Below are 27992 nucleotides of genomic sequence, written 5' to 3'. Positions count from 1 at the left end.
TTGTTTTTTTTTTTTTTTTTTGCATGTTTAACAGGTATCACGGCATGTGGTCAAAATTCAAAGTATTCTCCCATAAAGAAAAAATTTCAAGTTTCCCACAACCCCTGAGTGGGGGAAGTGGAACCGGGAGGCTCGCAGGCCTTCTCAAAGCAGTAGTGTTGTCGCTGCGCAGACCTTCAGCAGGTTATAAAGACTAAATACAGTTTCAGGAGAGACCTCGCTTGTGGCGTTCTTGATCCAGTCCAGAATGATGAGGATCATGCTGCTGGACATGACCGTGATACAGATGAGGAGGAAGAGGCATGCCTAGAGAGCAAAATAAGATCACAGTTAGCTAATGTGTTCATTCACACCAAGTTAAATGAAACCTTTCACAGTTTAAGACGTGTAATTTGTTGTCTTTGGTTCAGTATAAAGCTAATTATCTTACTTTAGCTTAGCAATGCAGAAGATATAGTATTAGTTTGTTGCACTGCACTGTTTTGTAATTAAAAATATGATAATTAATGAAAAAACAATAAAACATAAGATTGTTTGCTTAATATGAAGTTAAACTAAAGGGCTAATTACTGCAGCTACAACCGTGTCGAATCCTTGGCAAGGAAACAAATAAGTGTAAAGTTCAAAAACGGTTCATTTCATCGAACTCCATCTTACCCCGATCTTTTGCCCAGACTTCATGGACTCTTTCTTGACCAGTCTGATGTAGAAAGCTGAAGGCAGGATGAAGATGAGCATGGCAGCAGCAGAAATGTCTGACATTGTAAAGACATTTGGCATTTTAGTCACAATCCTTTCTTTTACTGTTGCTCTTTAAGATGTTATTACAATATCTTGCATGCAGACATATACCTATAAGTCTAAAGATGGTGGGAACGAAAATAACCAGGGCATTTGTGCCAGCCAGCAAGAACACAGTGATGGTAGTGTGACGAACCCAGCTGAATCCCTTAGAAGGGCACAGGAGGTGGTTGACAGTGGTACGAATCTGCACAATGAGAAAGACACAGGGAGGTTATTCCACACGACCTATTATTTGTAGTAATTCATATTTTACAGTCCCTAACATTTTTTTCAAACTTACAGGGAAGAACAACATTTTTTCGTTACATGTATATTTAAGCAAAAGAGGTTTGCTTCCACACACACCACCTAAATTCTCTGGTGGCTTCTATGTTGTTTTAGGAGTATTTAAGTGGGTCAAACTAATATCATTTTGCAATGTCGACTCATCCCGACTACAAACTGGCAGGGTCGTTGAACTCTTCGTGAAGTTAACAACCATCTCTTTAGTCTTCTGAACATTTAGAGACAGGTTATTATTCTGACACCAGTCCACCAGGTCTTGTACCTCCTCTCTGTTTTCAGACTCACCGTTGCTGGAGATGAGACACACCACTGTTGTGTCATCTGCAAACTTGATGATGTGATTTGAGAATTACTGTGCAATACAGTCATGTGTTAGCAGGGTGAACAGCAGTGGACTAAGCACACAGCCCTGCGGCGAACCTGTACTCAGTCTGAGGACTTTGGAAGTATTATTTCCTATGAAGACAGACTGGGGCCTGTCAGTTAGGAAGTCCAAGATCCAATTGCAGAGAGTGATATCTATTGTCAGTAGGTCCAACTTCTTTACAAGCTTCTGGAGAATGACTGTGTTGAATGCTGAACTGAAGTCAATAAACAGCATTCTGACAAAAGTGTCCTTTTTGTCGAGGTGGGAGAGAGAAAGGTGAAGAGGAGACAAGATGGCATCATCTGTGGAGTGGTTTGGGCGGTAAGCAAACTGTAGCGGGTCCAGATTCTTTGGAAGCTGAGTTTTCATGTGCCTCAATAGCAGCCTCTCAAAGCACTTTGTGATGATGGGTGTAAGTTCCACTGGTCAGTAGTGATTGAGGCAGATCACAGTGGACTTCTTTGGCCCTGGGATGAATGTTGTGGTTTTGAGGCATGCAGGTACCAGAGCTGAGCTCAGTGATGTATTCAAGATGTCCGTGAAGATGCCTGTGAGCTGGTCAGCACGCTCCCAAAGCACCTGGTCAGTTATGTTGTCAGGTCCAGAAGCCTTTCATGGTTTTACTCTGCAAAGAAGCATTCAGTTTCTCTGGCAAAGAGGGATCACTGCTGCATGCCGGAGGTGTTGGCTTGTAGCACATGATTGTTTGAACGCCCTACCACATGCGCCGAGTGTCCTTTGAACCTGTGAAGTGTGTGTTGATTTTTTCTGCATACTCTCGCTTTGCCTGGTCTGCTCTGGCTGTAGTGTAAGCTTCTCTATTGTTGGACTTAAAGGCAGAGTCTTTGATTTTCATCAGGCTATGTAGCTTTGCAGAAAACCAGGGTTTATGGTTTGCACGTTTGATGACGATCTAGCACCAAATCACAACAACAGTCGCCTCAAGGCGCTTTATATTGCACAGTAGATCGTACAATAATAGATACAGAGAAAAACCCAACAATCATATGACCCCCTATGAGCAAGCACTTTGGAGACAGTAGGAAGGAAAAACTCCCTTTTAACAGGAAGAAACCTCTGGCAGAACCAGGCTCAGGGAGGGGCGGGGCCATCTGCTGCGACTGGTTGGGGTGAGAGAAAAAAGACAGGATGAAAGACATGAGACTAATAACAGATATGATTCAATGCAGAGAGGTCTAGTAACACATAGTGAGTGAGAAAGGTGAGGAAAGAAAGGGAGGATTCAGGGTCACCTGGTCCAGCCCTAACTATATGCTTTAGCAAAAAGGAAAGTTTTAAGCCTAATCTTGAAAGTAGAGATAGTGTCTGTCTCCTGAATCCAAACTGGAAGCTGGTTCCACAGAAGAGGGGCCTTAAAACTGAAGGCTCTGCCTCCCATTCTACTTTTAAATAATTTAAGAACAACAAGTAAGCCTGCAGAGCGAGAGCGAAGTGCTCTAATAGGGTGATATGGTACTACAAGGTCATTAAGATAAGATGGGGCCTGATTATTTAAGATCTTGTATCTGAGGAGCAGGATTTTGAATTCAATTCTGGATTTAACAGGAAGCCAATGAAGGGAAGCCAAAACAGGAGAAATATGCTCTCTCTTTCTAGTCCCTGTCAGTACTCTTGCTGCAGCATTTTGGATTAACTGAAGGCTTTTCAGCGGGTTTTTAGGACATCCTGATAATAATGAATTACAGTAGTCCAGCCTGGAAGTAATAAATGCATGAACTAGTTTTTCAGCGTCACTCTGAGACAGGATATTTCTAATTTTAGAGATTTTGCACAAATGGAAGAAATCAGTCTTACATACTTGTTTAATATGTGCGTTGAAGGACTTGTCTTGGTCAAAAATGACTCCAAGTTTCCTCACAGCGTTACTGGAGGCCAAGGTAATGCCAGAGTAAGAATCTGGTTAGATACCATATTTCTAAGATTTTCAGGGCCGAGTCCAATAACCTCAGTTTTATTTGAATTAAGAAGCAGAAAGTTAGCGGCCATCCAGGTCTTTATGTCTTTAAGACATTCCTGCGGTTTAACTAATTGGTGTGTGTGATCTGGCTTCATGGACAGATAGAGCTGGGTGTCATCTGCATAGCAGTGAAAATGTATGCTATGTCTTCTAATGATACTGCCAAGGGGAAGCATGTATAATGTAAACAGAATTGGTCCTAGCACTGAACCCTGTGGAACTCTATAATTAACCTTGGTGTGTGTCAATGGAAAATTGTACTTAGTAGTCATTATAAGCTTTTAATGATATAAGTTTGCATATGATAGAATACTGCATTATGACCTTTTAGATGTGTTAGACTGTTGTTCACTACAAAAACTTGTTCTGTTCTCTTTCTTAGTTTCTTCCCACAGCGATAATAAGAGCTGAACCACTCTTGTCTCCACTCCCTTCTGAGTCCCACAACACACACACACACACACACACACACACACACACACACACACACACACACACACACACACACACACCTACCTGCATATGCACTAACATTCCTCTGTCTATGAACAGATGTATTCACTATTGTATTACTTTTTGTATATAAATAAAGACCAGAGTGGTAACAAAGCGCACTTCACAGGGCCCCCACTCTGATGTGAGCGCTCTGTGACCGCCCTTGCAACGTGTGTGTCTCCACTCTCTGACTCTCAGCTGAAGAAGTGTCATTTAGAATAAATCTCTTGACATTTATTTTGGTCCTTTGTAGCCGGGGCAGAAACATCAGAACTGTTATCTGTGACTCTGTTCCAGGATCCAGCACTGATTCCTGACGCCGTGGGAAGCCAGCACCGAAGTCTGTGCACAGCCCTCTTAGACGAGGACGAAAGCCCTGGGACGTGAATTCAGGTCCGGGCCGGTGTTTATAGTCTGGTCCACGGCGGTGGGATTCAGTCTGATGATCCGAAACACCACTGAGACGTCTGAGGGTGAGAAAACACTATTTTGGTCTAACCCGCCGTAAGGGTTTAAAGAAACGCGTAAAATAGGTTTAAGTTCACCAAAAGGACCTAAGTTTAGGCTGGTTTTAGAGGTAGCCGAAATTACTTCGTGACCAAATAGGTTTAAGTTAAATAAGCGCGCAAATGTCTATATGTGTGTATGTGTCTGGAAGTAAGTTGATTTTACAGCACAATACGCTGCTGAACTACTTCCATTTTTTGTTTTCTTTGCTGAGGCTCACGTACTGGTGACAAAGGAGAACGGTTGAGTTTCATCTCATAAAACTGATAGCGCTTCACCTTTAGGGTGAAGTCGAAGGCCGTATCAGTAAACCACTCTGAAGTCAAGTGTGCCAGTGACGGCCTAGCAAAATCTATGAAAATGGAGAATAAACAAGAAAAATTAACACTTGATTAGAAATGTTTAGAAAAACAACAAGCTGGAGCAGGAATAATCCAAAAGAAAGGGACTGTAAGACAGAGAACGCCCGACACGGAATGATTAGCTGCAACCACTGTGGCTGCCACCACCCAGACAGATGAAAGGGAGAGACAGACAAAAAAGTAAAAGCATTAAAAAAACGTAAGGAAGAGTATAGACTTTTCCAAGCATGAGAAATCGAAACTGAAGGGAGAACTGAAAATTAGAGATCAAAGTAGAGATCACAAAAACAGGATTGTATTATCAGCCGACTGAAGTTTAAAAAGGGTTGGAAACAGACCCGACTGAATAAATATAAATACAAGAGGAATAAAGTAAAATAAACAAAAGGCTAAATTACATTAGAGCTTATCTTTAATGTATTCAAACTAATAATAGCAAGGATAACAACCTGTAAACTGGTGTTAACAATGAAACATAGTTAGGATGAAGACCATGCCCAGAATGAATAGAATGAAAGAAAGCAGATAATTCACACAAACACATATTAAATGAAATAGAGAGATGCATAAAGTATATTAAGGTTGTGTCATTGTTCAGCCAAGGAAAGTGTGTGAAAAGGAAAATGTCTCCAGCTTGGGAAAGGGTGAAACTGCAGATCACCCACAGCCATTGGTGGATGCAAAATAAAATATAAATAAAATATTGTAATATACTATTGCTGTTATATGAAAAGATAATAGCATTAATATTGAAATAATATTAATATGATGTGAGGTGGATAATTGTTAAAAGTAGTCTGCATCAAGCTTAAGGTTTGCTCAAATTCAGTACAATGACATATGAGATGACGGTAATACAGAAAATATCTAAACTAATTAAGTGCATAGAGGCACTTCACCTGCTTGAAAACCTGTCATCCAAGATGAGACATTGCTGAAATATAGAGCACACCTATACTAACAACTAATAAGCTAAACCCTGTATGCAACAGCTAAAGCTACAAAATTGAGAAGCTGAATTAAATATGTGGTCACTGCTAAGCTGATGAGCAAGTAACACGTTTTTTAGAGCAGGAGCTGCATGCTATTAAACTCAAACATGCAGCTGTCTGTGAGCTCAGTTTTTCCCCTCATACTTCTGATTTGTTTTTGGCAGCATCCTTTATTTGCATCCTGACTCATGTGTGTAAAGCATTCATGCCATCAGCAATTTGTTTTTGTTTTTTTGTTTGTTTGTTTTGTTGGATTGAAAAATAAGTAAATTTGTGATCACACTCGTGGATCACAGTGACATATAATGATTAGGCATATGATTTACTATTGCAGATGTAATAAGTTTATTCTAAAGTTCAAGGAGGACAAACAAGAACAGCATTTCCAGTTGTGTCTTGGCTGTTGTTCTCTGTGTAGTGTGCTGAGTTTAGTTTTTTTTTTTTTTTTTTGAAATGTTGAAATGTGAGGAGTACTGTGACTTCTGAAGTGCCTCTCACCATGCGACCTTGATGATGATAAGTTCAGAGCCAGCTGGGAGATGGGTTGTCTGCTTTGCTTTAGGTGATAAGGCAGAAAAGTTAAAACTTAGTTTCTTGTCTCGAAAGAAAAAACAAAAAAAACAAAAGGAGGTTTTATGTTTCTCAGCCAAGAACAACTACAATTTCATTTTCTGTTTTTGAGAAAGGAGAATTTAAATAATAATAATAATAATAATAATAAAACAAAGACTGATGTTTTGTTTAAGTGGTGAAGAAAGCTAATACTGCAAAATACCGTCTAGTGCATGATCTGCGAGCAATAAATGAAATCACTGAAATGATGCCACCAGAATTAGCAAATCCCCACACTATACTGAATCAAGTCACTCCAAAAGAACAATGGTTCTCAGTGATAGACTTATCAAATGCCTTGAGGCGACTTTTTTTGTGATTTGGCGCCATATAAATAAAATTGAATTGCCTTTCCACCCCGACCCACAACACCTGTTTGGCTTCACTTTTGAGGGGCAGAGACAGTTTCTACTCTACGTAGATGACATTTTAGTGACTGGCCACACAGAGGAAGGGTGTAAGCAAAATACTATGGCTATGTTACGTCACTTGGCTGAGTTAGGGCCACAAGGTATCTTTAAATAAACTCTAATTATGGAGACCCGAAGGCACATACCTAGGGCACACCCTCTCAGGTGAAGGCAGAAAGCTACTAAACAAAAGAAAAGAAGCTATACAAAATGCGCCACAGCCACAAACCAAGCATTCACATTCTTTCTAACTGTCAGTAAGCCTGAGTTATGACCTTGGCTCCCTGTTTTTCTGCTTCCAACAAAAGGTGGGTGTTGTTGCGAAATCAGTTTTACCCCGGTTCTTTTATTCGTCAAAACTTCCAGAGACGGCACCGGAACTCAGTCATTTCACAAAACCTTTATTCATCTTTATTCATCTTCATTTAAGCATGCACTTCTAGAAGGGAAGACGAGGCCGGTGTGTCCCTCTGCAAAAAATCTTCACCCCTTTGTTCGTTACAGCCATCTTTATAGAGGCGTCCCCATCATAAAACCCCCACGGCGTGCTGCAAACTCTGTGTCTATGTGCACGAGCACATGAATGCCTACATGTGCGCGTTCCCGCGTGTCTATGGCTACGTTCACACTGCAGGTCTTGATGCTCAATTCCGATTTTTTGATCAAATCCGATTTTTTTGTCTGCTCGTTCACACTACAAATAAAATGCGACAGCAAACGTGCTCTAGTGTGAACCCTCAAAGCGGCCCGCATGCGCAAAAGAAGACGTCACACACAACGCGCTCTGTTTAGACCCAGAGCAAACAATATTGTTTGACTGATGGCCATTAATATAAAGACTTCGGACTTTACGTTTCTCAATTTTTGCTTTAAGTTATTTACATAATAATGTAGATAACCTAATAATGATCCTTATTGCTGTTTTAGAGGAGCGGTGCTTCAAAGGATAGTTGCAGATTTCTGTCAGAATCTGCAGATTATACAGTACAAAAAATGTTCACGTTTCTCCAACATTGTCTTCCCAACAGTTTCACTGACATCTACACGGGATGGCCAGGAAGCGTTCGCGATGTCTTCTCCAGCGCTGATAATTGGCGTCTGTCTTGTGTCAGTGATGTAAAAGATGGATTTAATGCGACATGACCGTTCAAACAGCAGTCGCTTTCTAAAACATCGGATATGTATCGGATTCAGTACCACATACGAAAGTGACCCAGATCGGATTTGAAAATATCGGATTTGTGCCGTTCACACTGTCATACCATGATCGGATATGGGTCGCATAGGGTCAAAAAAAAAAAAAAAAAAAAAAAAAAAAAAAAAAAACGGATTTGATGCGCTTTCGCCTGCAGTGTGAACGTAGCCTATGTGAGTGCTCGTGTGTGACTGTGTACGCATACCTGTGTGTATGTGTGTGCACATGAGTCAGTGTGCGTGTGGATGTGTGTGCGTGACAGTTAAAACACTGTGGGTGTAGGTGACTCCCTAGGTCATAAAACCCATCTCCCTTCCAGACCACAGTTATCCATTTACAAATGTTGAGACCCCCACCCAAACATTCTCTGGGGAATTTCCACTCAGCATTAACTCCTCTGTTTTACTTTCACAGTTCAAGTGGGGGAGGGTTCTCCTACAATCTACTCCTAAGTTCACGACACAGTGAGGCCTTTATTATATCGGGGGCAGTGTCTCTAGTGTTCTACATTCTATGTTAACACATTTCTAAACTCTAAAATCAGCTAAACACTCCTACAGTGTGAAGCTCCCGTGCAATGTGCTCTGTTGTCTCTACTATCAAAAAAAAAAAAGGCCCTGACTCTCTGAACACAATATTCTCTTCATAACTCAGCAGTATGAAATGTCATGAAACAGTGTAACTCACTCACAGTAAGTCAGCAGTATAGGATAATAGAAACCTATCTAATAAATCTAATGATTTTCATATTCTTTTAACTCAGAAGTATGATGCAAACTAAAACTATGTACTGATTACACAAGAGAACAGCTGTTCAGCAGAGAGTTGAAGACATGTTTTATTTAGTCAGCAGACAAAAATCACTGTAAAAAATTCAAAAGTGTGTTTTTTTTGTCAGAGAAATTTAAATAAATGGCAGCGTATACTCACTCTTTGAGCTTGTTGTAAATGGGCAGGATATCAGGGTGGCACACAAAGGCAATAATAGGGACAGCATAAACAGTCTAGGGAGATCAAAAAAAAAAAAAAAATCATAACTGACATCCAAACACTAGAAATGATTCCCTTACGGTTTATTTCAGTTCTACAGATGTTCTAAGTTTTGAAGGCTTTTACCTGTGAATTGATGACAAAGTATTTTGGCCTGCAGGTGTCCTCGTCAGAAGTATTGTCGCTGTGTGAGCTGTTCAACGAATGAGTCGAGTTGTCATTGTGAATATCAGGGAGAGGGCATGGGATCTGGAACTTTTTGATGATCACCTTGAAGGAGCGGAGAGCAAATTTCCCATTTTAGCTCCTTATTGTGAAGGTGCAAAGGTTTATTTACAGCATTTACAGCATGATCAGAAACAAAGACTTGACTGTTGTTGTGCTGTCCTGTTCCACTATTAAATTAATTCATTTGACTACATTTTTAGAAAAAAAAAAAAAAAAGGAATCCTGCTCTTTTGTGTAGCAGGAAGAGATTTCACTGGAAGACTGAAATATGTTCTGACTCAAACTCAACTGGCAAACCAAGAACAGGCATTTGCCAAAGATTTGCGTAAAGGATAATATGGTAGCATGAGGAATGAGGAAAGGTGTGTCACTCACCACAATCAGAAAAAAGACCATGCACAGCAGTGGCAGACCACTTGTGTAACCAAGGCAACCTGAAAGAGGAAAAACACAATTAATAGCGATGCCCCCCTGTATCACGTCACTCTAAGCTATTAAAGTTTTAAAGGTTTTGAAATCTTGCATGTGTGCTAGTGTGTGTAAAGGGAATTTCTTTTCTTTTATGTATTGTTTATATGTTTTCGGAATATCACGGCCACCAGACTGGCCTTAGTCCATGGGCCCCTGGCGGGCACAGCCCAAAAGAGGGACACTGGACCAGCTCTGTATCCTCTCAAAATACTTGAGGTTTGCCCAACCAGTCTACATGTGTTTTGTGGACATATGGGGTGTTTGGCCCATTGCTCTGGGCCATTCAATCCTTATACAACCGTTGCATGAGTGGTCCGCATAGCCAGCAATAAGTCGGACTCGTTACTTGTGGGTGATGGGCTCTGCCAAGGCTGCTCTTTGTCACTGATTCTGTTCGTAATTTTTATGGACAGAATTTCTAGGCATAGCCAAGTTGCGGAAGGCTTTACTTGGGTGGGCTCAGAATCTCATCTCTGCTTTTTGTGGATGATGTGGTTTTGTTGGCTTTGTCCGGTGATGGCCTCCAGCTCGCACTGGAATGGTTTGCAGCCAAGTGTGAAGAAGTGCGAATGAGAATCAGCACCTCCAAATCTGAGGCCATGGTCGTGGCTGTGGTGTGCCCATTCCAGATTAGGGACGAGTACCAGGAGAAGGAAGCAGGAGATCGAAAGTGGATTGGTGCTCTGGCTGCAATGATGCAGACGGTGTACCAGTCTGTCATGTTGAGGAGAGAGCTGAGTGTACAAGCAAAATTCTCAATTTACCGGTCAATTTATGTCCCTACCCTCACCCTATGGTCACGAAAGAACAAGATCGCAACTTTCCTTACCTAAGTCCCTGCGCAGTGTCAGGGGCAGGATAATGCAAAGACTAACCAGCAACACCAGGTAGTCACCATGATGTACCATTGTCTGAAATACAGGACAGAGCATGTCAGTGTTAGTTGACAGAGATCACCAATGAATCATCATGTAGGTAAAGATTTCTGTAGCTGTGTTAAAGGGGCAACACACCATGTTAGGTTGTTTTGCAGTGTTATACTGTGAAATCTACTATGAATTAGTTAGAGTTAGAATGTTCTGTTAGTCTTATCATCTTTCTCAGGTGTATCTTGCATATGAAGTAGCTTTGATCTCATCATAAACTGATGAACCAGGACTACAAGTAAACTAATTAGTTCTGTGACACAGAAAACCGCACACTGAATCCACTTTCTCATCAGACTCCTCTCAGATCCTCTACAGCTTTTAGTCCTGTTTAACACCGGCTACATCAACTGTAAAATTGAAAGCATTTTGTTTGTCACTAACCAAAACAACTACCATTTTCATCTCATAAGGCCCCCCTGGCGCCAGCTGGATGCTCAAGGCAAAAGCTGACGGGAATAACAAAATATTCTCCTTAGATAACAAGACTGTGTTGTGACTTTCTTCCTCCTCATTCAAGGTTACCTGCGTCGACTGAAGATTGTTGACTTTTGCCCAGCCGGGTGAAGGGACACTTTTTGGTGAAGGGACACTTTCTCTCGGCTGAACACGGAACACACACGCACACATATGCATGTACACTGACACAGACCTACACTCACCCCACAACCCCACTCCAAAGCTTATGCTTCGAAGCTTATGCCTTCTATGTTGTGAGATGTGATGATTCATGTGCCGAGGTGTTTTTTTCTGTTCTCAAACTGATCTCCCTGTGTGGCTCAGTCTGGGGGGAGTTCTTTTTTCTTGTCTTTCCTCATGTTGTGCATTTTCCATTGTTTCGACTGGGGTCGCTGCTCGTGTGGTCAAGCAGCCAGGGCTACCTAGCCTGACCTGTCTCCCCAATATGATGTTTGTGTATTGTATGTGTGATTGGCATAGTATCATCTATCTTAACTGCCCATTGGGGATAAATAAAGTGTCTCTGACTCTGACTGATTCCCTAAAAGGGCCCTCTGAAAGAGCCACTCAGAGAGATGGAACACCCTCCGTCCTTTAAAAACAGCCAGACAGTCCTCCTACACATCCCGCCTGTGCTCCAAGCAGAGCGACAAATGCCTATTTCACCTTCCCTCAGCACTTGAAAAACAACTGGCAGCCATTTTGCTTAACATGTCCACCTCAAGTGGTTCTCTCAGGTGTTCCTGGTCTCTTTCATTCCTTCTAGGAATTTTTGTTTTTCACCAACACCTTAGTCTTAGTGCAACCAGGAAACATTCCTTTTAGGGCGAGTAAACTATGCCGTATTGACATTTTGTTTACATCTTTGGCTGCACAACAAATGGTCTGGTGCTCTGATCTGAACCACTACCAAAATCAAATCAGATGTTCCTTGGACAGAGGCCAACCTGACTGATTTGTCCTCGGATATCTTGGAAATAAGTGTACAACCTCCAGGTCCATCAAATTAGATTTGGTAATAGTATTTATTTAAGTAATATGCCAGTATCAGCAGTGTTTCTTGTGGTAGGTGAAATAAAACAGTGAAACATGAACAAGAAAGAAATTTTGTGTGGAAGTTGCTAAAATATTTAAGTTACTCACTTGACATTGGCTCCTGTGAATGCTTTTATAACGGTGGGTAGTTCGTATGATGTAGAGGTAGCTCGACATGACTGTTGAGGGGAAAAAAAAAAAGCAAAACAACAACAACAACAACAACAACAACAACAACAACAGCAGTTAGCACATTTTCCTGTAAAACTGAGGGAGAGAAAAGAAAAGGAGGAAACTGCCATAAAAATAGCGATCTCTAATATTTGGCAAGGGGCCCAGATGTTCCAAAGAAAAGAATCACGACATGTTGTAAAATGACTCAAGGTTTTACTGGAAGCTGCTTCCAAAAAACACAAGCTGCTTTCCATCAACCAAGGTTTCCCCCTGTGCCTCCCCCCTCCATGCGCTCATTGCAGACACAGAGGAGCAGTGATTTGGCTTTCTGAGTGAGCACATGTTGGATCTATTACAGTCATGTAACATTCATTTTTCTTACCTCCAATATACCTCATGATGATGAAGAGGGAGGCTGTGAATTTTCCCAGTCTCCCAAAGACTTTGTAACACAACTGCTCGTAATCCAGTACACCTAAATACACAAAGAATTGTGGATTAAAAAAAATACACTAACAAGCATTTGGGGATGTTTGCCTGTTAAGCTTATCTAATTCATTGGCTATCTTCAGCAACAAGTGCACAGAATACAACGAGAAGATGGTGAAAAACTTAAGGAGAATCCTGTAAATGGAAAAGGGAGTGCTCTGAGTCCCCGTGTTTTAACCCAGGGGGCATGATTATGGATGCCGTGCAGGTGCGTCCGCCCTCCCTGCACGGCACCGCAGACCACGCCCCACCACACTCTCTCCAAACAATATTGACCGAACCAGCAGCAAATGAAGATCCAAACTAAGCTTCACATAAACATCGTCAAGGACTCCCTCTGATTTTTGCTGTTTTGCTTCCACCACAATAAAATCACTTCACTCTCTCTCTTTCTCGGTGTACTTCAAGAACAGTTTCCCGTCTATCTCTGAAATCTGTTTTCTGCATTATTCACTTGCTTGTTACGCACAAGACTACTATTATTTACAGGCTGTCGGCCGATGTTTTTTTTCCCTTTTACTTACTTCCGAAAAGAAAACCTAATTTCTGCCGTTCAATAGGCTTCTGAACAAATTTAAACTTTTTAAAATTATACAAAATGCAAAACGCTTAGCGTGTCTCTAATAAAACCGCTGTAACTTCAGAGGTAATGTTCATAAGTTGATTAATGATTTTCTTTCGTTTTTGATCTACTGCAGAATATTTTTATAAAATCCAGGCCAGGAAAATCACCTTCATGTTTTTCTGTGTTTTATCTTCAGCTACTTTGACACAAAGGCATCTGCTGTGATGCTCACACCTTTGATAAAGCCTTGCGAGTGTCAGCTTCCTTTTTATAGATACAAAAATATGTAAATATACTGATCTGAATTATAATATTTCTGACTGTCTGAGGCAAAATTTCCCAGATTCAAATAAAATTGAATCGAATCGTGGATCAAATTGATTCAGGAACTTGTGAATCGGAATCGAATCGATTCTAGAAATCAGTGACGATACCCAGCCCTAGTGCTAGTCTCTTGTCTCATTTTCTTAAAGAAAAAGGGGAGATTGTTAAGATGTATGTAATCTACCTACTGGCTATGCACAGGCGGGAAAGGGGGGGCGGAAGTTTTATGTGGGGACTTTCCACTTGTTGTAAAAAGGAAGGCGACCATTAAAGGTGGAATTCTAATGTCAATTGTCTGATTATTGGACCATCAATAGTACCAGCCAGCACTTCAGTATATAAACACAAAACAAGGAGCAAATAGCCAGCTTTGTCAGTTATGTAGGAGCCATTAGGCATATGTAATCCCCAGCTTCCTGCAGATGCAGGGATCAGATTGGTCAGCTGGAGCACCGCTTCATTCACGATCTCCTGCGAGTGTACATTATCTCTCCATTTACGTAACTCATGCCTGGCGCAGCAGGATTACCTCAATTTAGCTGCTTTCCCCCTTGTGTCTCTGAAGGGACACCATTTGGGTGACTCCCAGAGATCTCAAGTACTGCGAGTAGACTCTCAAAAATATATATATAAATATTTTTTGACCCAATAATCTGATTTCTCTACAGTTGGTTCCTGACAAGCTGATTGTGATCAATTCCAGCAGATGCTGCCAGTGTGAGTAAGAAACAGAGGGCTAAAAAGCACCTGGCTGATGCAAGATGGCTTCAGTCTTTCTACACAAGTGAGCAGACTGACGATAATGTGCTGAATAACTAGCAGGGGGCACTCTCACTCACAATGAGATGCATTTTTAAAAAAAATATCAGGCAAACAAGACTGCTGGTACTTCAGCTGAGCAAAATTTGAACAATTGTAAACTTTTAACCCTGGCTCTCAGCATAGAGCTGGTATGCCCAACGGTGATTTTTTGTTTTTATGGGCTGATGTCTTTTTGTTTGTTTGTCTGTTTGTTTTTTGTAATGGTATAAACATTTAAAGGCGTGGATTGGCTAATTGGTCATGATCGACTCTAGGCTGGACCAATTACAGCCGATGAGGTTGAACTTTAAAGTTCTGTATTGAGGTGAAAAGGAATGCAATTTGTCCCATACTTCAGCTAGAATGAAAAAAAAGACGCAAAGCTGGAGTTTTTCAGCGTCTTTATGCTGCACAGCTGCCTCTTCTTCTCTCATTTTCTCCCCCTCCTTCTCCTGTTGCTATTTCAATCATGAAATTGATCAATGATCAGCTGATCGGCTTTTCTCTCTTGTTTGTTTATCGTCCCCTTTGCGCCAGAAAGAGGAAACAGGTGGAGGTCGCGCTAAACAACAGCAGCATGTTTAAGCTTGATCAGCTGTTGTTAGAATTTATTTAATATTACTTTCTAGTATCAGCTGATGTTTGCTGGAGCCACAGCTGTAAAAGCTGCTGGTCATGATGTCGGTTTGGATATGTGGTGAGAGGGAAACATGAAGATGAAACCAGGAGATGTCCTTACTGAATCATCAGAGCTGAACAGGTGATGGAGGAACAGGTTTACCTTTTAGGTGACATGAATGAGTTGAAGGGAAGTTATGACCTGTTTCTGAGAAATAACACCAGGATCCTTTTTTAACGTAGCTGGCGGCTGATAACTGTGCAGGGGCGAGTCTAGCAAAGTTTTGCCAGGGGGCCAGGTAGGGCATTAACAGGGAGAGGGGGGCACAAAGAAATACTTTTCTTTCTTATTTTCATTTTAAATGTCTAGCTTTTAATAAATAATTATCTGAATCTTACAACCAAAGTGGTCATCTGATGTAAAATGTATAGAAATTCATTATTGCATATAGTAAATATCCATCCATCCATCCATCCATCCATCCATTTTCTTCCGCTTATCCGGGGCCGGGTCGTGGGGGCAGCAGCCCAAGCAGAGAGGCCCAGACCTCCCTCTCCCCAGCCACCTCCTCCAGCTTATCCGGGGGAACACCAAGGCTTTCCCAGGCCAGCCGAGAGATATAATCTCTCCAGCATGTCCTGGGTCTGCCCCGGGGCCTCCTCCCGGTGGGACATGCCCGGAACACCTCACCCAGGAGGCGCCCAGGAGGCATCCTTGTCAGATGTCCGAACCACCTCAACTGACTCCTTTCGATGTGGAGCATCTGAGCCCCTCCCGAATGGCCGAACTTCTCACCCTATCTCTAAAGGAGAGGCCAGCCACCTTTCAGAGGAAACCCATTTCCGCCGCTTGTATTCGCGATCTTGTTCTTTGGGTCACTACCCACAGCTCGTGACCATAGGTGAGGGTAGGGGCATAGATCGACCGGTAAATTGAGAGCTTTGCTTTTACACTCAGCTCTCTCTTCACCACAACAGACCGGTACAGCGTCTGCATCACTGCAGCCGCTGCACCAATCTGTCTGTCGATCTCCCGCTCCCTTCTTCCATCACTCGTGAACAAGACCCCGAGATATTTAAACTCCTCCAATTGGAGGAGTTTAAATATTTGTATGTGTATGTATGTGGTTTAGAGACATCCAGGTGCCACAGGTAAGGGAAGTGATGGGTCACTACTCAGGAATCTGAGACCACGTGACCATGCTTTAGCTACGGCGGAGTCAGATGAGGAAGAAGAGAGAGGAGGGGTGACACCGGCAGAGTTTTTTTTGACAGATGTTTTTAATTTTTTTAGCTGCTCTTTTCCCTCATGAAGCTTTTCCTTTTCTCACACTGTTGTTGTAAATAAAAATGTATTTTCATTGATAAAAAAGTTTACATTGACCTGCTGCACCATCTCATGGTACAAAATGGTATTACAGCAAAATATGGCCTGGGTCTATCTAAGCTGAACTTGGTCTCTCGCTTTAGCACAGTGCATAGGAGTTTTGGACATAAAAAAAACTAAACATAGTAGTTCTTCCACATCCCCCCCCCCCCAAAAAAAACAAACAAAAAACAGTCCAACAGAGGACAAGAAAGAGTGTACACAGCTCAAGTTACCATTTGTCTTTGATTTATTTGGACAGTAATTACAGGATATACATAGTGTTTCATTGAAACAACAGTGTAACACTGATGGGCAAAGCCCTCTTTGCTCCTGAGGTCAAGAGTTGGTTGACGTACTCTCAAGCGGAGATGTGCAGAAACAACATTTTGCTGTGTTTGTGTTCAGGGGCCAAAAAGGAAAAGAAGACTGATACCGCTCAACAACGGGGCTTTCACACAGTTCCTAAACGAGAATTTCAGTCAGTCTTAACGGAGAAGAACCGCTGAAGCTCCGATGCACTGAAACAAATTTGGTATTAACCACCTTGGGATTTGTTTTGTTTTACAGCTCCAATACAACATTGTACAAAAAAAAAAAAAGCATATTTACAGGTGAACTCAATAGATATATATATATATATATACACACATATACATGTACACGTACAATATTATATAAATATAGTAAAATATTTTAAATTACATTGATTTCACGGTCTTCCATAAATAGATGACAACATTTCGGTGACGTGTGAATGTTGGAAGCACAGTGTGCCATCTACGACGGGCTCTCCACTCGGTGGGAAGGAATCCGCGTCGAGCTCTCTTGTTCGTTATTGTTTGGTTGAAGGTGTTCAAGAGTGCAACCTGTTTTTAGTTGTTTCTTAGGTTGTTTTTTTTTTGCAAGTTTAACAGGTATCTTATAACCACGGCATGTGGTCAAAATTCAAAGTATTCTCCCATAAAGAAAAAATTTCAAGTTTCCCACAACCCCTGAGTGGGGGAAGTGGAACCGGGAGGCTCGCAGGCCTTCTCAAAGCAGTAGTGTCGTCGCTGCGCAGACCTTCAGCAGGTTATAAAGACTAAATACAGTTTCAGGAGAGACCTCACGCAAGAACCTCTGCAGCGCCCAGTACTGGGTTTGAAAGGGCAGGTTCTGTTGAGTGACGCACAGTTTTACAAGGAAAGCTGACACTGTTAACAAGGTTGCAGAGGCTTGGTACAAATACTGAAATAGGCTGTGTTAGGCCTTGCCTGTGAAAACTGACAAGTGTGCTGATTTTAAGTGCTTTTCACTATATAATTATGCTTTACAAACACAGTTTTGGCAAAGTTAAAAAAAAGAAAAACTGTTGTAAAGAACGTAACTAAGTCTGTTCCCACTTGTCAGGATTTGGAAAATTCACAAGGTTTTTCTTTTGTTTTGTCAGCAGGATCTATTGTTGCCGAGCTCAGAGGACAGTTGCAGCGTACCTGAGCATAAGCTCTATTTTGAACTCTATGACTATTTCTTCTGTGGCGTGAGGCACGTTAAAAGAATTTTGTTTTCAGCTGTACCTTTAGTAACTATTCAAAAATAAAAGCAAAACAAAGCCCCATACCTCAAACTATCAAAACACGAAGAATAAAAATGAGCAAAAATGACAATGAAAAAAGTTGCAATAAAAACAGAAACAAACAAAAAAAGTAAAACGCTGACGTTGTGGTCTATCACAGCATACTGTACAAAGTTCAGATACATTCTCTTGGAATGGCATGGTCCGTCGCTCAGCGAGTCAATGCTGAACATGAAGCGAGTTCTTGTGTTTTTCTTTGTTTACAATAGGTTTGATGTTGGTTACAAGGATGTCGAAGAGCCAGCAGCAAACAGCAGGAGAGCTGGAGGTTTAGTGTCCGCTGTCGCTTGTGGCGTTCTTGATCCAGTCCAGGATGATGAGGGTCATGCTGCCAAGCATGACCACGATACCGAGAACGAGGAAGACTAATGCCTAGAGAGCAAAATAAGATCACAGTTAGCTAATGTGTTCATTCACACCAAGTTAAATGAAACCTTTCACAGTTCAACAAATGTGTAATTTGTTGTCTTCGGTTCAGTATAAAGCTAATTATCTTACTTTAGCTTAGCAATGCAGAAGATAAAGCCCATTTGTTGCACTATTTGTGTTATCCTTTAGTTAAAAATATGAGAATTAAAGAAAAAAACAATCAAACATAAGAATTGTGGTTTTGAACAGAGTTAATTCAAGTGTTTGCTTAATATGAAGTTAAACTAAAGGGCTAATTACTGCAGCTACAACCATGTCGAATTCTTGGCAAGGAAACAAATAAGTGTAAAGTTCCAAAACTGTTCATTTCATCGAACTCCATCTTACCCCGATCTTTTGCCTAGACTTCATGGACTCTTTCTTGACCAGTCTGATGTAGAAAGCTGAAGGCAGGATGAAGATGAGCATGGCAGCAGCAGAAGCTCCTGACAGAGTAAAGACATTTGACATTTTAGTCACAATCCTTTCTTTTACTGTTGCTAAGATGTTATTACAGTATCTTGTATGCAGACACATACCTATAAAGCCAAAGATGTCCCTGATGGTGGGAACGAAAATAACCAGGGCATTTGTGCCAGCCAGCAAGAACACAGTGATGGCAGTGTGGCGAACCCAGCTGAATTCCTTAGAAGGGCACAGGAGGTGGTTGACAGTGGTACGAATCTGCACAATGAGAAAGACACAGGGAGGTTATTCCACATGACCGATTATTTGTAGTAATTCATATTTTAGAATCTCTGTGACATTTTTTTTCAAACTTACAGGGAAGAGGACAACAGGGACAGTAAGGGTGACGGCGGTCAGCACGGCCAGACGGACAATCAACAGGAGCACATCAAACTTGTACACTTTGGTGTAGGTATGCAGCAGCTCATCTCCCACGTGCTCTATAGACAAAGACAACAGATGTCCTCCACTTAAGTCAGGGTTAAAGTCATCTACTCATCTAGAGGACTGTACATGGATAACTAATGGTTAGAACCTGATACCATTTTATAAATTAAATTTTAGAAAAAATTTAAATTTGCATTGTTAGTCAAAGATTTTTTATTATGAAGTTCTATAAACGCAAAGTAAGTAAAACCTTATATATTATATCACCCATATTTATATGTGTATATGTGCCATTAGGATTAATAGCATAAAAATTTGCTTCATGACAAGCTAAATTTCTTTCATATCTTTGCAATCAGTGTAAAGGTGGGAGTAGCTGCTAATTAGCTTATCTTAGCATAGTAATTTGGCTACACGCTATTTATATTTTTAAGAATCTGTACTACAGTAAAATAATAATGAGAAGAATGCTAGCACTTCAGAGACGTCTCTGGATCGAGCTAAGCTAACCAGCTAATGAAAAAAGCAAACATGTTTTGACTCTGTTTTTTGGGGTCTAGTTTTTACATTTTCCTTTGCCTTAAGCTGTGTGCTTATTCAGATTTTTTAAATTTTCCCCATTTAAAATTTAGCTAAGCTAACTGAAACAATGGTTTGCTAAGCCTTGTGGTTTTACAAAGGTTTGCAGGTTGACATTAGCATGCACAGCAACAAAAAACATTTTGTTTCATTTTTAACACCCTGTTATGATATTTTAATGTAAAATAAGTGTTTTACTAGAACTAAAAAAGCATTTTTTTGTTAGATGTATATTTAAGCAAGAGTTTTACGGCCACAAACCACCTAAATTCTTTGGCGACTTCTATGTTGTTTTAGGAGTATTTAAGTAGGTAAAACAAATATAATTTCGCAATGTCGACTCATCCTGACTACAAACTGGTGGGGGGAGGGGCACGCCACACTGTCACAGTTTTCACTATCACTCTCTTGTATAACTGCTGGTAAGTTCCAGGAACATTTCTTGGTGGTCTATCAGTTGTTTTTGTCATGACGCGCGGGAACACAAACATGCTAGCACACTGCTCAGTGGCATCAGGTGGGTTTTTTCACAGTCTTGCATAACTACTGTTCCTGAAAGTTTCTCGCTTAACCTTAGATGACAGAGCCCATTTAACATTTTGTATAACTTCTTGTGAACTGGTATAGGTGTGTGTTGACATTAACTGCGTCAAGAAACTAAATTTAGTTACATTTTTTCCCCACGTAAAAAATTTGTGTACATATTTACATTTTTACTGTCTTGACTTACGGTTAAAAGTCAGGTATCCAAAAAGGGCAGCCAGCAGGTACATGATGAACATAGCCAGGAAAGAAACATTGGCGACATTCTGCATCTTCTTGCGGGAACGGCTGTTCAGCAGAGAGTTGAAGACATGTTTTATTTAGACAGCAGACAAAAATGACTGTAAAAAAGTTGTAAATTGTGTTTTATATGTCAGGGAAATTTAAAAAGACGGCAGTGTATACTCACTCTTTGAGCTCGTCGTACATGGGCAGGATGGCGGGGTGGCACACAAAGGCGAAGGTAATAATAGGGACAGCATAAACAGTCTAGGGAGGTAAATAAAATTCATTAAACTAACGTCTAAAAAGTAGAAATGATTTCATTATGGTTTATTTCAATTCTACAGATGTTCTAAGTCTTTACCTGTGAGTTGACAATAAAGTATTTTGGCTTGCAGGTGTCCTCGTCAGAAGTATTGTCGCTGTGTGAGCTGTGTGAGATGTTCAACGAATGAGTCAAGTTGTCATCGTGAATATCAGGGAGAGGGCATGGGATCTGGAACTTTTTGATGATCACCTTGAAGGAGCAGAGAGCAAATTTCCCATTTTAGCTCCTTATTGTAAAGAAGCAAAGGTTCATTAAAACCACATTTACGGCATGATCAGAAACAAAGACTTGACTGTTGTTGTGCTGTCCTGTTCCACTATTAAATGAATTCATTTGACTACATTTTTTAAAACAAAGGAATCCCGCTCTGTTGTGTAGGAGGAAGGGATTTCACTGGAAGACTGAAACTCAATTGGCAAAACAAGAACAGGCCAAAGGATGTGTGTAAAGGATATGCGGTGATACGCTAACATGAGGAATGAGGAAAGGTGTGTCATACTCACCACAATCAGAAAAAAGACCATGCACAGCAGTGACAGACCACTTGTGTAACCAAGGTAACCTGAAAGAGTGAAAAACACAATCATTAGCGATGCCCTCCTGTATCACGTCACGCTACGCTATTAAGATTTTAAAGCTTTTGAAATCTTGCACGTGTGCAAGTGCGTCACTGACTTTGAACCCAACCCTGTTCAGAAATGCATCTGACTCGCAGCACCCACCCACAAAACACACACACACACACTTTCCTTACCTAAGTTCTTTAGCAGCGACAGGGGCAGGATAATGCCAACACTAACCAGCAACACCAGGTAGTCACCGTTGACGTACCATTGACTGAAATACAAGACAGAGCATGTCAGTGTTAGCTAATGGAGATCACCAATGAATAGGTAAAGATTTCTGTAGCTGTGTTAAAGGGGCAACACAGGTTGTTTTGCAGTGTTCTACTGTGAAATCTACTGTCAATGAGTTTGAATTGTTTGTTAGTTTTATCATCTTTCTTGTGTATATCTTGCATATTAAGAAGCTTTGATCTTATTACAAACTGATGAACCAGGACCACAAGTAATTTAATTAGCTACGTGATGCCGAAAGCAGCACGCTGAATCTACTTTCCTGTGAAATCCTCTGCAGCTTTTAGGGCTGATCAAACCTCTCAGCCTCTGCACACTAGCTGACAAGAACTGGCCTCCGCAAGCATGACTGCATAGCTTACAAAAATAGATGTAACAAAGCGGCACAGAGGAGAGCGAACTACATCAATTTTTTAAACTCGAAGCCGGGTGGCGGTGAGATCATCCCGCGCTCCATCTCTGTGCGGCACCAGCTGCATTTTCTAAAAGGGCTCTTTGAAAGAGCCGCTCAGAAAGACAGAACACTGTCCGTCCATTTAAAAACAGCCAGACAGTCCTCCTACACAGCTTGTGCTCCAAGCAGAGCGACAAAGCCGCTGCTTCACCTTCCCCGACACTCAGCACTTGAAAAACAACTGGCAGCCATTTTGCTTAACATGTCCACCTCGAGTGCTTCTTTCGGGCATTCCGGTTCTCTTTCATTCCTTCTAGGAATTTATTTTTTTCACCAACACCTCCCTTTTGTAGTCCTAGTGCAACCAGCAAACATTCCTATTGGGGCGAGTAAACCATGCTGTATTGACATTTAGTCTACATCTTTGGCTGCACGACAAATGGTCTGGTGGTCTGACCTGAACCACTACCAAAATCGAATCAGATGTTCCTTGGACAGAGGCCAGCTTGACTGATTTATCCTTGGATTTCTTGGAAATAAGTCTACAACCTCCAGGTTCATTATTTGATTTGTTAAAAATATTCATATAAGTAATGCACCAGTTTCAGCAGTGTTTCCTGTGTTAGGTGAAATAAAGCAGTGAAACATGAAAAAGAAAGAAATGGCTAGTATTACTATAAAGCTTGAAAATTCAAAGCCACCAAGCAGAGCGTTTAGCTGCTAGTGGAGCCATCCAGCAGTGTTTGTATGACTTTCCCCTCTTCATGTAAACACAGCTTATGTTTGTTTACAAGAAAACACCACACGGTGCATTTAAAGAGGTCATGTCGGCCAGTTTGAGGCGCTGTGTCTGTTGGAGCGGTGCGCACAGACATGCAGTCATTTCTAACTTTTCCAGACCTGCGTTTGTGTGTGGAAGCTGCTAAAATATCAAAGTCACTCACTCGTCGTTGGCTCCTGTGAAAGCTTTTATAACAGTGGGCAGCTCGTATTTCACGATGTAGAGGTAGCTCGACATGGCTGTTGGGGAAAAAACAGAAAAACAACAACAACACCAGTTAGCACATTTTCCTGTAAAACTGAGGGAGAAAAAAGAAAAGGAGGAAACTCTGCCATAAAAATAATGATCTCTAATATTTGGCAAGGGGCCCAGATGCTTGTAAAATGACTCAAGGTTTTACTGGAAGCTACAAAAACAAACAAAACAAGCTGGTTTCCATCAACCAAGGTTTCCCCCCGTGCCTTCCCCCCTCCATGCTCTCATTGCAGACACAGAGGAGCAGTGTTTTAGCTTTCTGAGTGAGCACATGTTGGATCTATTACAGTTACGTAACATTCATTTTTCTTACCTCCAATGTTCTGCATGGTGATGGAGAGGGAGGCTGCGAATTTCCCCGGTGTCCCGAAGGCTTTGTAACCCAACTGCTCGTACACCAGTGCGCCTAAAGACACAAAGAATTGTGGATTTAGAACAAAAGTATTTTTAAAAAAATACACACTTGGCATTTGGGGATGTTTGTCTGATAGACTTACCCCCTTCATTGGCCGTCTTCAGCAACAAGTGCACAGAATACAAGGAGAAGATGGCGACAGACGCAAGAAGAATCCTGTAAACAGACAAGGGAGAGCTTTAGCTGTATGTTTACCTGCGACCTTGATATAATTAGGAGATTTAAAAAAAAGAAAAGCAGAAAAATCAATGATGAAATGTTCTGATCAAGGCTGAAGTGCTGAACATGGGCCTTTGAAGGCCAGTTGAATGACAAATGTATTTTCCTGACTGGTGAACAAACACATTGACATTTGGCTGACGTGAAGGTCACATATTGCTGTGCAGGGTCTACTGATCATGTCTCACATCCCTTCTCTCTTGTGATGGCTCAGATCTCGTGTGTTTTGGGAGAATTTGCCGTTAGGATGATTTCTGCTCCAAGAGCAAAGTGTCAGTACCTTTAGTGTTTCCTTCGAGACCTGAGCGTGTGCAAGTTTGCAATCTGCCTTGTCAAAAACAAACCCAGAACTCTAAGTTCTTTGAGTCACAAGCAGCATCAGCAGGAATCCAAAGGACGAAAGGTTTCCCTGCCCCTGGGATGCTGCAGAGGCAGCACTGTACACTCGGCGTTATTAATAGTTCAGATGAAAGTAAATCTCTTGGCCTTCTGAGACTTGTCTTTGATAAACGCAATGTTCAGCTGTGTGTCCAGCTGCTTTAGTGGCTGCTCGTCTGTCTATGACGTCCTTATTCTGTCTCATCTTAGTTTGCAAAGGCTTGATCTGCTTTACTAGCACCAGACAGTACTTCAGCATATAAACACAGAGACATAAGGCGCAGGTAGCAAGGTTTGTCAGCTGGGTAGGAGCCATCAGGTGTTTGTAATCCCCAGCTTCCTGCAGATGCAGGGATCAGACTGGCCAGCTGCAGCTCCATTCATGATCTCCTGCAAGCGTACATTATCTCTCCATTTACGTAATTCGTGCGTGGAGCAGCAGGATTACCTCGACTTAGCTGCTTTTCCTGCCACTCCCTTTTGTTTCTGACTCCCAGAGATGTCGAATACTGCGAGTGGACTCAAAAAAATATTAGATTTTTTATTTGGACCCAATAATCTGATTTCTTTCAATTGGTTGCTGACAGACTGATTGTGAAAAGTTCCAGCAGATGCTGCCAGCGTGAGTGAGAAACAGAGGGCTAAAAAGAAAAAATTAAGAAATGCAGCACGCGGCTGATGCAAGGTGGCTTCAGTGTTTCCACACACACAAATAATGTGCTGAATAACCAGCAGGGGGCACTATCACTCACAATGAGATGCACTTTAAAAAAAATCTCAAGATTGCTGGTACTTCAGCTGAACAACATTTGAACAATTGTAAACTTTCAACCCTGACTCTCAGGGTCGAGCAGTTGCATAAAGGACACATAAACACTCTGCTGGCGGCGAAAAGTCGTCGTGCAGAGATTCAATGATTCAATGAGATGCTATACATCACAAGCTGTCACACCAATGCAACAGACAAAGCCATACCTGCCCGTGCTCATCTGAGCCGAATGCGGATTATGAAATAAAAACACACCAGTTTTGAGTCATGCTTATTTGGTTTTCTTTACATCTTAACCTCTTGACTCTGGTGTTAGCTTAAGGAGTTTCTTTGTTTGTTTCCTTTTGCCGCTTTGCATTGGACAGACGTAAGTAATAGATGCTTACACAAACAGGGCGATGCCAGTGTTGGCCATGGCAAAGGACAGACCCAGGATGCCACTGCCCATGATGGCGTTGCCCAGGTTGAAGACGGACATGCCAAAGGAGGCACTACCCTGGTGCTGTGGAAAAGACGCAGGACGGTTAGGACAAGATGAGACATCACATCACTGGTTAAAGGAGAAAGATAAATGTGCTGGAGGAAAAAGAGAAGCTCTTACAGATTCAGTAGCATACTTCTTCTTGCCCGTGTGTTCAGGGAGGAAGTTTTGGCACTCTGCGTCAAAATCGGGGTATTGGCTTTAAAAGAAAAGAGAAGAATCAAGAGTTATTTTTGTGAAGTGTGGTTTATACCATGTGCAGTTTTCAGTTCTTAAGTATATATTTTTCACTATAGTGTGTGTAAAGTGAGCCTTACCCATCCAGTGGCACCTTCTTTGGGCATGGGTATTCACTGCTGTTTGAGCTGCTGCTGTCATCTTCTGGAACATTGTTGAAATCTCTCATCTCGGGCATTTTAAAGCTAAAAAAAATAAATAAAAAAAGTTGTTTTAACTGTTAATTAACTGTATTTCTTATATTTCTGTATACTGCGTCAGTTCCTCAGTCTTTTCCCCCCATTTCTAGCTGTGCGCGTTCACGCTGCCTTGAGAATAATCAATATTATAGTGGCTCCACCGCAGCGTTACTCAGGAATCTGAGACCACGTGACAATGCTTTAGCTACGGCGGAGTCAGATGAGGAAGAAGAGAGGAGGGAGGAGGGGTGACGCACCGGCAGTGGAAAAATACCAGACCGGCATCACCCCAACTCTTCCATAGATACTGAATGGCACACACACATACAAAAGAAAAAAGCCGCAGTACACGCGGACAAATGTGACACTTTGCGCACATTTCCCCCTCAAAAATCGTCTTAAAATCTGGACTTTTCACTTTCCTTTTTTCTTGAAACATCCCATTTTAGAAACTGCCAATGAAACAAAAACGAGGTGACAATCAGACATAGCTGTCTAAATCGGGCATATAGTAAAATAACCTTCTTGGATGACTTTTACGCACATGAAGATCCAAACAGAGCCACAATGGCATTAAATGGTCAGAGCCATTTAATGCATTAAATGGTCAGAGCCATTTAATGCATTAAATGGTCAGAGCCATTTAATGCCATTATTCCCATGACCCGACCGGCTCCACTGGAAACAATGACACGTGTTGTCCCTTTATGGGCATGGCTCTCCCATTTTGCGCAGCGGCCGTGGCTCAGGCGCAGGGTTATCTTTAGAGCCTTTTCAGATTACACACAAGAGACACTTTTCTATGTCTTTCATTTCGCACTGTGTGTGTTTTGTGATCTGTGTGGCAGTAAAAAGCCCGTGTCCTAATACATGCCCAGCACTGCAGCATCACTGTCAAGCGGACACTCCATTATTCATTTATTTGGATCAGGGCTGACCTAATAAGAGAAAACGCCTCGGGATTCTCAGACAATGACATGTTATGAGTCTTTAGTGAGAGATCTGCACATGTACTGTGTACTGTGACAGGAAATCATTCTGTTTCACACTGATTAGCTTTTAACACCCGATAACAGACGATTTTTAATTAAAGAAAAATACCTCGCATTAAAAATAAAAAGGTAAAGACATAAAATGCTGTAATAATGTGCAATCAGAAACTGTGCAGTGTGTTAAAACTTGTAAAGATTTGATTTTTTTAAATTTCAAATACTGTTCCGCCCACATCCGCCAATTTTCCCTCTGACGGTAAACGAGAATGTCGACATTCTTACCTTTTGAAGATGTCTTAGGATGCCTGAAGATCCTTTCAGTAAGAAGAAAAAAACGTCCAGACGATTTCTTTATAAAAAATCAGCTGATCCTTGAAAAGACTATGGTTTTTTTTAATATATATATGTATATATATTTATAAAGACTGAAATTTTGAATGAATGAATGAATGGACCTACTAGTAGACCAGATCTGACTTTAAAAAGCATAAACAGAAACAGGCCAAGGAGAAAAAGATAAATAAACCGAAGCAAAAACGCGAAAAGAATTTCGATGTATTGACTATTTGAATCAAAGTCCAAGAAATGCGGCGCGCTCGGAGAGAAAACCCAGTTCTGCTAGAAAAAAGGGGCGAGGGCTCTTCCTTTTATAGATGCCACATTGCATCAGCCCAAACCAGCAAAGAGGGAGGAAGAGGGTGGAGACCTTTTACGCACGGTGACGTGGTTTGTGTACAAACAGATTGACTTTCCCTCGCTGGAAAACCACGGGCGCTCTCTGATACATTTACAATAATCAAACCACATAAACACTACACCAGTGCTACATAACACACACAAATGTCTAAATCCGTGGATAACTAGGCTTTACTTAATTTTTTTATAGTAACATATATATCAGTTCAGAATTTTCCGTTTAAACGTTCTCATTACTTTTATTTTATTTTATTTTTACTCTCAAGTAGCTCTACGCTGGAACTCTCTCATGGCTTTTTTGTGCGATTAGGATTGCTCTGTTTTGAAAGCAGA

At 41.3% G+C, this 27992-nt stretch overlaps 1 protein-coding gene and 1 pseudogene across 1 annotated transcript; both read right to left on the bottom strand.

Moving 5' to 3' along the window:
- Nucleotides 1-3: 3 nt before the first annotated feature.
- On the bottom strand, nt 4-27603 carry slc38a2 (solute carrier family 38 member 2). Its single transcript, XM_026146669.1, has 17 exons — nt 27246-27603; nt 25873-25977; nt 25676-25754; nt 25461-25576; nt 23791-23864; nt 23607-23699; nt 23202-23277; nt 21761-21843; nt 21510-21568; nt 21043-21195; nt 20866-20945; nt 20644-20744; nt 19263-19387; nt 19019-19163; nt 18828-18925; nt 17561-18443; nt 4-216 (listed from the first exon to the last, which is right to left on the bottom strand). Exons 2-16 carry the CDS (start codon nt 25968-25970, stop codon nt 18342-18344), a joined length of 1482 nt encoding a protein of 493 aa, XP_026002454.1. The 5' UTR covers nt 25971-25977; nt 27246-27603; the 3' UTR covers nt 4-216; nt 17561-18341.
- On the bottom strand, nt 145-14177 carry LOC113009482 (sodium-coupled neutral amino acid transporter 2-like; annotated as a pseudogene).
- Nucleotides 27604-27992: the final 389 nt, after the last annotated feature.

This window comes from Astatotilapia calliptera, chromosome 17, assembly GCF_900246225.1.
Source record: "Astatotilapia calliptera chromosome 17, fAstCal1.2, whole genome shotgun sequence".
Classification (NCBI taxonomy): domain Eukaryota; kingdom Metazoa; phylum Chordata; class Actinopteri; order Cichliformes; family Cichlidae; genus Astatotilapia; species Astatotilapia calliptera.
The sequence above is the reverse complement of the archived record's forward strand: the minus strand, read 5'-3'. Positions and strand labels throughout refer to the sequence as shown.